Source organism: Adiantum capillus-veneris, chromosome 24 (genome assembly GCF_014529385.1).
Source record: "Adiantum capillus-veneris isolate H3 chromosome 24, ASM1452938v2, whole genome shotgun sequence".
Classification (NCBI taxonomy): Eukaryota; Viridiplantae; Streptophyta; class Polypodiopsida; order Polypodiales; family Pteridaceae; genus Adiantum; species Adiantum capillus-veneris.
The window spans coordinates 96,764,248-96,774,178 of NC_140954.1; the positions used below are offsets into that span (position 1 = coordinate 96,764,248).

The window sequence follows — 9,931 nt, forward strand, 5'->3', positions numbered from 1 at the left end:
TGCTCATGTGCGTTCTAAATGGAGTCTACACACTATGTTGGATAGGAGCCGGTAACATAAGATGGTTGTAAATGGACAACAATGTGAAAAATTAAGATGTTCGTCTTGGTTTCATTGGACCTCCTACTGAACCGTGTTCCAATCAAGCAATCAGTTGAATCCAGAAAGGATGCCACTGTGGAAAACATTAGTGTATCACCACCTCTTGTTTTCGAGGACGAAAGGCACATTCTCCAAGAGGGGAGTAATGTCAGGCCTAAGGTAGGATGGGCCAAGGCCAAGGGTCAATTCCGGATACACATGTGGTACAGGGGCTATATGTAGCTAAGAGCCAAAGGGCCAGCGGCATATATAAAAGCAGGTTGGGTGGCTATGAGCATGTCTATCCTCCCTCTGGCCTTTCACAAGGGCTCGCTACGGATGCGTTTGGCTTGCAGACGGAGCCCAAAACAGGAAATTACAACCTGATGTGTAAACTTGCAGGTTTAAGGTTTCGGCCCTAATCGGTCTCTAATACCCCCAGGAGGTCAGGGAAAGCGAGGGGATCGTTGAAAAGGTGATTTGGCGCAATTTCAGGGCAGAAAACAGAGAATTCAGCGTGCTGCAGATTCTCGCCAGGTTTTGTAAAGTGTCTGTATGCACCGCCGGGAAAGTCATCCATTGCATGGGGATTTTACCTGTGAGGTTTCCTAATACAGTCATGTTGTCGAAATCGGGCATAAACAGGGCTGAAACACAGCTCGTAGGAAAATCGCAGTTTTTTATTTGCTTTTTGATAAGAATAAAGAAATACCGTAAGGGGTGCCAGTCTTTGGGGCCAACAGGTTGTTGGCATTTGCTTGGACCGCTCTAGCTTCCAAGCCGTGTGTGTTTGAAGTGTCAATTCCAGTTACAGGGTCTAAAGTAAAGTTTTGGGTGAAAGCCAAAGTCTACCGCCCTACGGGCCGGTTTCAAAGTTGGTATAAATAGTCAAGTAAATTGTTTATGTCTGATCTGAAGCTTCTGGGTATGGTGGATGCTACAGGCTGTGCAGACATTGCTAGATGATGAGTTTCCAGGCATTAAGCATATTCAAACTTCCACTCTGCACAAGAAAGTCTCTACTGCTCGGCATGGATTTATCAAACTGGCTGGTACTGAAAACAAGTTAGAATCTCTTCTTCAGGTTGGCCACAACTTTTCTGAACTTTCTTATGCTCATCAGTGTAAGAATGTATGCTTTGTTAGTCCCTTCCACCACCTCTTAAGGTGTTCATGTGTTTGATGTACACGATTTCTTCATGTATGTTTTATGTCCAGCATCTCAAGAATGTCAAATTGACATCACCCTGTTTGTTACACTTTCCACAACACCTCATTTGGTTATTTATTGGCTGAGCCTGCATAAGCTCACCCTTATGCAGTCAAGGTTAATCGAGTAAATATATGCACGCGTGGAGAGAGGAGATGGTTTTGGGAATCGACACGTTAATGCATTTGATTTAATTGTTTCTGTTGCAGGTTCTAGAGCCCAGCCTTGCCAAAAATGAAAGGGTCATGGTCTTTTGTAATACATTGAATTCATGCCGTGCAGTTGACCACTATCTGAACGAAAATGGTGTTACAACTGTCAATTATCATGGGGCTGTTCCAGCTGAGGAAAGGTTCGCTTTTTGACCTGCTAAATAACTTCTTGTTATTTTCACTATGGTAAAGGATCTTTGTTTTTCACAAAATGTGACAATGATTAAGAACAGAAGGAACTGCTGCACTGCTATAGTATCATGTTGACGAATTACGGAAAGAATGTTAGAAGCCACCGAGAACTTGCCATTTTTTTTTTTGGGGGGGGGGTGGGGGGGGGTGTGTGCTCGCATGGCAGCTTTTGGAGAGTCTGCTTGCGCTGATGATTGCAATTATGATTCGATGCAAGTAATTAGTACCACATGAGATTTTTGGGGCAGAGATGGGTTCTGTTCCCCTGAAGCTCTTCTAATGGAGTGCCTGCTCCATCAACAGCCTCCACTTTCCCTTCACCCTGTGGTAAACGCCTCTCTAGAAGACTGAAATTAGACAATGCCATTGCCATTCACCGTGCTAGATGTCCTCGACCAAGAGGACCATGCTTACAACTTCTTTGCCATTAGCAGATTCAAACCATCATTGCCTCGCAATCTGAGGAGCAATGTGTGATGGATGAACGATTTATGTCACACCCTAGATACATCGGCATCTTTGTTGGCACACATATTTAATAGAGCTACATGCAAAGGCTTCTTAAGAGCTGGAGCACTAGCCTTCAAAATCGCTGGAACAGTAGTTTTTAGAGGGAGATGGAGGGTGCATAGTTATTGGGCACTAAGCACTTGGATACCGTTGTTGCTATGCACAGAATAGAGATTTGTTTGTGCAGTGTGAACCTTGACAAGTTCTAGGTGGTGATATTTAACACCATGGCAGAGTGAATTGGGGCCTCAATACTAGAATTTACATATGGTTAGGAAAGGTGTACATAAAGTATGCATATCTAGGATTTAACCCTCTTTTTAGAGGTATCAGAGGTCGATATTTTTCTTGTTCTCAGAAGCAAAAGCATTATCCTTTGTTGTGAATGTGATGAAGGCAAGGAAAAATGTGCAAGAAATTTTCTCTTTGGCTCAATAGTCAAGTTTTAAAGAAGAAGACTTTATGTGGTGTCGGAAATTTCGCTCTCAGTTTCAGATGAACATGGTAGCACTTACAGATAAATACAAGTGAGTGACAGTGCACACGGGTGCCTGCACTTCGTATACAGTTGCCAAAGAAATAAACAAACAGCCATAGGGTGTTGACATTGATTGTCCAGGGCCACCAAGCTTTTTTTCTACTGGTGTGCTGAGTTCCTGTGTCCACAATTTTTTCTGCAGAAATTGTAGTGCACTGTCACCTCTTTTGCAGTAGCAGAAGTTGATTACAGCTCTCTCAGCTTGGTGACCATTGTGTGATGAGGCAGTACTGGCCAATTTATCCAATAGCCTTTGTGTAAGTGGATGATTTCATTGTCATTGAAATTAAAATTTCTGACCCAGAGTCTGACTCATCATATGTTAGTGGACTAATGAACTGTTATCCCTAATCGTGAAGGAATGCAGAGGTAAGTTTATGGGGGTGTAAAATGTGGGTCTGTCAGAGCTTGAAGGAACTTAGTTGTCAAAAGATTGTTTTGACTAATCACCTCCTGCTATCAAGAAGAGAACTATGCCAAAAGCTTCCAGTGACTATGCAGAGGATGATAAAGCAGAGAGCTGGGAAAGTTGGTTGACTACCTCCTGATTGCCTTCCCCTTCCATGTCAGTTCTATGTGGGCCCTTCCTGGAATTTTTTGTTCGCTCCCTGTTCATGGGTCCGGGGTGAGTGGAATCCTTGGCCTAATTGCCTCCTTGTGTAGTCCTTATTTCACACCTTTTGTGTTTTGAGTTTTTTTATACCTTTAATATGACAAAACTATAACAGCGCAGACATGTGACTACAGCTGCAAATCAGGCATCGAATTCATGTTGTGAAAAGCCTGTGCATACTTGAAATGCAGTGGTAACCTTCTGGGTTCAGACAATTGGGGTCTTGTTCCATCAAGAAATACAGATGTATTAGATAATGTCAATGTTTACAACTTTCACAATAGTTAAATAGTACGCAGTTAATGTTAAGCTCATTAAAAGGGTGCATAAGAGTGCTGAGATTTGAACTTCTTTCCGTGGATGTTGAGCTTGCTCTTTCATTTATATTAGCATGGCTCTTGCAGGGTAGAAGTTTTGAACAAATTCAGAACTGAAGAGAAGTGCCCAGCCTTGGTTTGCACAGATTTAGCTGCTCGTGGATTAGATCTGGTTGTGGATCATGTGATCATGTTTGACTTTCCTTTAAATTCTGTAAGCATCTTTACGTTCTGCTTAATAGATAGTGCGCATACTCTGCGTTTTCTATATTTGTGCCCTATTTTGCGTGACACTTACTGCAGTGCAGTCCCTTCCCTCTTAAGGAAAAAAAATCTGGTACACTAAACCAAAAGTACGATCAAATGACTTCAAATAGTGCCCTATTTTGCATGAGACTCACCGTAGTGCAGTCCCTTCCCTCTATAGGAAAAAAAATCTGGTAAACCAAAAGCACGATCAATTGACTTCAAATAGTGGTTGTTTGTGTCAAGGTCTGCTCATGTTCCAAACTTCCCCAACTTGGCCTGTTAAGAATCATCTCCTTCTTCAAGCATACCGGCAGCATTTAGGTTAATTTTTTATTTTAAAGCCTGAAAGGTTTTCTGCACCCTTTCAAGTTTCCAGAATGTTGTCCATGGGACAAGCATTGCATGCAATCTCTTTAGGCCTCTGTTAGTTGTATGAAGCTCAACATGCTCGATGGCATATGTCCCGATTTGTGATGCACCTCTTGTAAGATTGACCAGTTTGTGCCAGGCTCGCTTCAGAGGAGGTCTTGTTGATTTTTATTTGCATTAGGATGTTGTTGAGGGTTCCTTGTAATGGCTCGGTTTTGCAGATTGATTACCTCCATCGAACAGGTCGAACAGCAAGGATGGGTGCCAAAGGTGGGTCTCTCCTCTGTGTTTGCCACATCTTCCATGGTGATGGCTTTGCCTTTTGAATTCAAAAATGAGATTTGCATGTACAACATTTTGTAGGTAAAATCACCAGCCTGGTAAGCAAGAAAAGCTTAGCTCTTGCAGAGCTGATTGAGGAGGCAATTCATAAAGGGGAGACTTTAGAGGGTGTCTCTTTACTCAGAAAAGATACACCAGAGGTGAGAAAGCAGCCTGTAAAAAAAAAAACGGCAGAGAAAGGAAGGGCAAAAAGGCAGGTAGCGTCTTTGGGAGGGAAATCTTCAAAAAATCCTTCCCGCACGAGGCCAGCGTCTGTGACTGTGAACCCTTATGCTAGAGGAACCAGGCATGTGGTATCAAAAGGAAAGAAGGGGCCTCTTGTCAGGGTAGGTGTTTCAAAGCCAGACTCCCAGAAGGGTAGTAGGACTGGTCAGAAGGTCATGAAGGTAGCAGGGAAGAGGTAGTTGATTGAAGTCTAATTCTCCTCCCAGTGGTTGGGTCCAGTGCGATTCTGGCTGAAAGATGCGACATGGCCTGAAAGTTATCTGAGCAAATGCTAAGTTTGCCTTGTCAGATAAAAATTTATCTAGAGCAAATCCTAGCAGGAGGCATATCAGATTGACAAAGAAAAAATCCTAGAGAAGGGGCAGATCGATCAAAGTGTCACCAAGATGCTGATTATGGATCCCAACTTTGTTCCCCTGGCAACCTTTCTGCCCTGCTCTTGTGTTGAAAGTTGAGGCGGCGCAACAGTTTTTTGTCACCGTGTTGAAAGGTTAGATGGTGCAACAGTTGATGCTCTCCATTTCGAAGTGTTTGATTGTATTAGCTCTCTCTTGTTGAATGTATTTCTGATGGAGCCCTTAAGTTTTAGAGGTTCTCTACTTAGAGAAGTAACAATCTAGGTCAGTTGGTGCAGATGTAATCAAAGGAAGTATTGCAGATACTTTGACACTAGTTCTGTACTAAACACTTTGCATGTCCTGAAAAAATAGTGGCTCAAATTGTATCATTTCCTTTTCAAAGTTGTAACAGAAAAGAAACAAAGGAAGCCTTATGAAGAAGGGAATACCCATGGCTAGACTCAACATGGAGTGACAGGTCCAGGACATGCTAGTAGTGAGTGCATGTAAGCTTAATGTGCATAGTGTGTGTGTGTGTGTGTGTGTGTGATGCATTACACCAAACGCATTGCCCCCAATCACAAAAGCATGGTCTTCTCTAAGAGAGGAGACTACAATCATCCATACATGCTTGGGCCTACCCTCTTGTTTGCACACCATAGCGGACGATCCAGCTTAGCTCCCACTTCCTTTCACAAGCATCTTGACCTACCTTAATGCTAGCTTTTGATCACATTCAAGATGCTTCCCTTGAATTATTGGCCTGGATCATTTCCATCATACCTTTCTCTCCCAACCTCGTAGTTGACCCTCAATTATTATACTCATATCCACAATCCTCGAGCATCTAAACCATCGATCAACTCAACATAAAGCATGCCACTTGTCATTTGGTCCCATGTGTCATTGACCATCAAGGACAGTAAAAAAATGTCTCCCTAAATATACATCTCTTGTATCTCAATTTCCTTAGGCTTGCCCGATAGATTTTTGAGGACTTGGGATTGTTCCTACCACATCTCTCTCTCTCTCTCTCTCTCTCTCTCTCTCTCTCTCTCTCTCACACACACACACACACACACACACACACACACACGCTTTTTTTCTCGTAAATCTTTGGGATTAATTTACGAGTGGGAAACCTCAAGGCGAGGAAAACCCATAGAAAAGATCATATACAAAAGCAAGAACACATAAGTGTTCATCAGCAAAAGCAGGAAGCATTCATAGGAAAGCTGATGCATGTTTGAAGTGATGTCATCAACCTCCCAGGCAGAACACAAATATTGCTAAAGGGAAATCTTGAAAAACTGAAAAGGATATCCATCAGCTTGAGAGAACATGCAACAAATGCGATGATGTCATGGAGTCCAATAAGCCCAAAATGTAAAACCCCCCTGCCCCCCCCCTCCCCACACACACACACACACACACACACACACACACACACACACACATTTTTTTGTTAATCTGATTTGATTTATTTACAAATGGGAAATCTCAGAGTGAGGAAAACCCATCGGGAAGATAGATACAAAAGGAAAGAACACAGAAGTGTTCCGGCGGCTAGAAGCAAACATAGGATAGCTATAGGATATCGGGGGATATGTCCCCAACATCAAGGGCAAAATGTAAGGATTGCCTAAGTGATGTCTTGAAAAAAGGGAAGAGATCCGCCTCTTGCTCATGGAACATGCGAAGATTGCGTTTGTGCCACAAAGACCATAATGACCAGAATTTGACCCAAAGAAGGTTGCAAATTGTTGAAGGGAAGTCGAGAGGACGCCAAAAGTCCAAAACCATTTGTGGAAAGTCGCTGAGGGAAATTGAAGGCGCATACATGATGATATGCAGGCAAGGAAGGCCGTGGTGACTTGACAATCCCAAAGCAGGTGCATAACAATCACTTTACAAGTTGAACATCTGATACAGCAAGAATAGCCGATGTGACGCGCACCAAGGAAAGTTCCAACAGGGATAACTCCCAACAAGCAGCGCCATAGAAACAGACGTTCTTTCAGAGGCAAATGGTTCTTCCAAATTGCAGTAAGAGCCTTTCTCCACCATAAATCAGATTTATGCAACGACCATAGCGCATTACAATGATCAGCCATCCAAGAATCACGCGGAAGAGAGGCATAAATGTTGCTGGCAGAAATGGCATCAAAAGATTTTTCCCTTAAAGTCCAATCTATCATACGGTTTCCATCGGCCAATGGCGGAAAAAGCAAGAAAGCAGCCATCATTAATTGAAGTTCTTTCCAAATCTGGCGATAATGCACACCCAAGAAAAAGCCTTCAGCCACTCGAGAGAAAGAAAGCATATTCCCATACGTGTCAACCACATCATCCACCGTACATATTCCTCGACAAGAGAGAAAGTATGCTTGATGTGGCGAACGGTCAACAAGAGAAAATGAGAATGCCCGACTCCAGCGAATGCTTTCCAAGCATATAGAATTCCCAGCTGGTTGTTGTCTGCCATGCCATGAAAGATGAGCTGTCACCACTTTCCAAGCAATGACTAAAGCAGAAGTAACCAAGCAACCAGGAATACGACCATCCATCTTGCCAAATACAATCTCCCAAAGGAAGGTCTGCCAATGACCGACTGACACAGGGACGCAATCATGATTTTCCATGGCTGAAACTGTTGATCAAGAGTAGGTAACAACATGGCCTTCCTCGCTAGAGCATGGCGGCGAAGATCCAAAATATTAAGCCTCCCAAAGCGCTTTAGGGTGCAAAGTTTCTCCATAGATAACAAATGAAGGCTGCGAAGATCCATAATATTAAGCCCCCCAAGGTGCTTCGGAGTGCGAAGTTTCTCTATAGATAACAAACGAAGGCCTTTCTTTCGGGAATCAATGCACCAGAAATGAGAAAAAATCTCAGACATAAGCGATGCAAGGCAAAGAGGAGGCCAATGTAATAATGGCAAATAGAACTATATGCCATCATTACGCTCTGAACAATACAGAGCCGAACATGTAACGTCCAAGTGGACAATTTCCAATAGTGCAATTTTAAATGTAGGCGTTGCATAACCCAATCCACTTGCTGGGTATTGGTGACATTCCACCCAATAGGATACCCCAAGTGTCTGACAATCACATGCGAATCAATTATCTCTTCAGGCCACAAAAGATGATGCAAGTCGCATGCATGAAGAGGCAGTAGTTTGGATTTTCTGAAGTTGACCTTAAGGCCAGCCGCAAGCCCAAATGTATCCAAAGCTTGCATAATCTCACGCATATAATCCTGGTTATTACGAGGCATGAATAATGAGTCACGAGCATAAGCATGGCCAATAAAGTCATTCCCAGAGGGTAATTGCAATCCATGAAGACGGCCAACGGAAGTCAAGTGATCTAGATGCAACAACAAGGGGTGGGTGGAAATGGCATACAATAAAGCGCTGAGGGGATAGAGCACTCAAGTGGCCAAGATCAGTCAGGTCACCATCAAGAAGGCCAAATGACAAACCATGAGCATTCAATAAATATACAACATTGGCTAAGCAAATCCAAGGGCTCACATTGTATCAGCAATGAAATCCCACTGTAATGTATCAAAGGCCTTTTCAATGTCCACCTGCATCATGAGTACATCTTGCTGGGTATATTTGGCATATTCCATTCCAATCAAAACATTTGCCAAATTATCCATGATCTGGCGACGAGGGATGAATCCATATTGAGCAGGATGGATACCTGCAAGAAGTGACTCCTTGATGCGATGCACAATCATCTTAGCCAAAATTTTGTATACGACCGGCATGAGGGTAATCGGCTGCCAGTGAGAAAAATGCTCGCAAAGTGCCTGCTTGGGCAATAATTTCAACAAGCTTTCTTTCCAAGACAATGGCAAATTTTGCTTATGCCATGCAACATTCATCATATAGAGCAAAGGCTCTTTCAAGGGCTCAGGCTCCTAGAAGGAGGTGAAAAATTCCACAATGAGTTCGTCCCAACGAGGGGAACGCCATCCGCCAAGAACAATCAATCCCAAGTGCAATTCATTTTCAATAAATTCCACCTCCATCGTTTGCGCATCAGGAAGCAAGAGAATTGCATTCACTTTAGATTACAGAAGTCGACGGGCATAGCGAGTTTCATCACACACACACACACACACACACACACACACACACACACACACACACACACACACACACACACACACACACACACACAAGTGTGACCGTTGGGTTTTTTTCCACGCCATCATACATTGGTGGTATAGGGAAGTTTATTCATGCACCATGAAGCAAGTACGTTGGATTCCATCTTCCAAACCCCTTGTTGATGTCTTCCATGCATCTTGAGCTCTATCTTCTGCTTCTATGAATCTTTTGAGCGCAGAGAGAGAGAGAGAGAGAGAGAGAGAGAGAGAGAGAGAGAGAGAGAGAGAGAGAGAGAGTTCTTGAAAGCTCGAATTGCTAATGTGACAAGTATTGATGTATCATGGTGTCTTTGCAGAGACTAGTAACTGAAGGCAAGTTGGAAAGTTATTGGATTTTAGAGTCAAGATAGTTTTTGCATATAGCACACTTGTTTGGCGGAATGATTTATGCATTTCTTGATACAGTAGACGATAAACCCCTTTAATTTGTGTGGATAAACATGCTTCCACCGGCTGATTTGGGTTGGATAGCTTCTTAGCTTGATTAAACCACTACGCCAAATATCTACTTTGCTCATCTACATCATCTTCCATCGGCGAGCACTGCTGT

General features: G+C 43.0%; 1 protein-coding gene across 1 annotated transcript in view; it reads left to right on the plus strand.

Moving 5' to 3' along the window:
* Positions 1 to 5,642, plus strand: part of RH39 — a 45,929-nt gene extending 40,287 nt beyond the window's left edge. The window contains exons 5-9 of the mRNA XM_086499121.1: positions 1,025 to 1,165; positions 1,501 to 1,643; positions 3,761 to 3,887; positions 4,513 to 4,561; positions 4,655 to 5,642. Coding sequence (XP_086355247.1) covers positions 1,025 to 1,165; positions 1,501 to 1,643; positions 3,761 to 3,887; positions 4,513 to 4,561; positions 4,655 to 5,037 — 843 coding nt within the window. The 3' untranslated portion in view covers positions 5,038 to 5,642. The remainder of the gene's footprint in view (positions 1 to 1,024; positions 1,166 to 1,500; positions 1,644 to 3,760; positions 3,888 to 4,512; positions 4,562 to 4,654) is intronic.
* Positions 5,643 to 9,931: the final 4,289 nt, after the last annotated feature.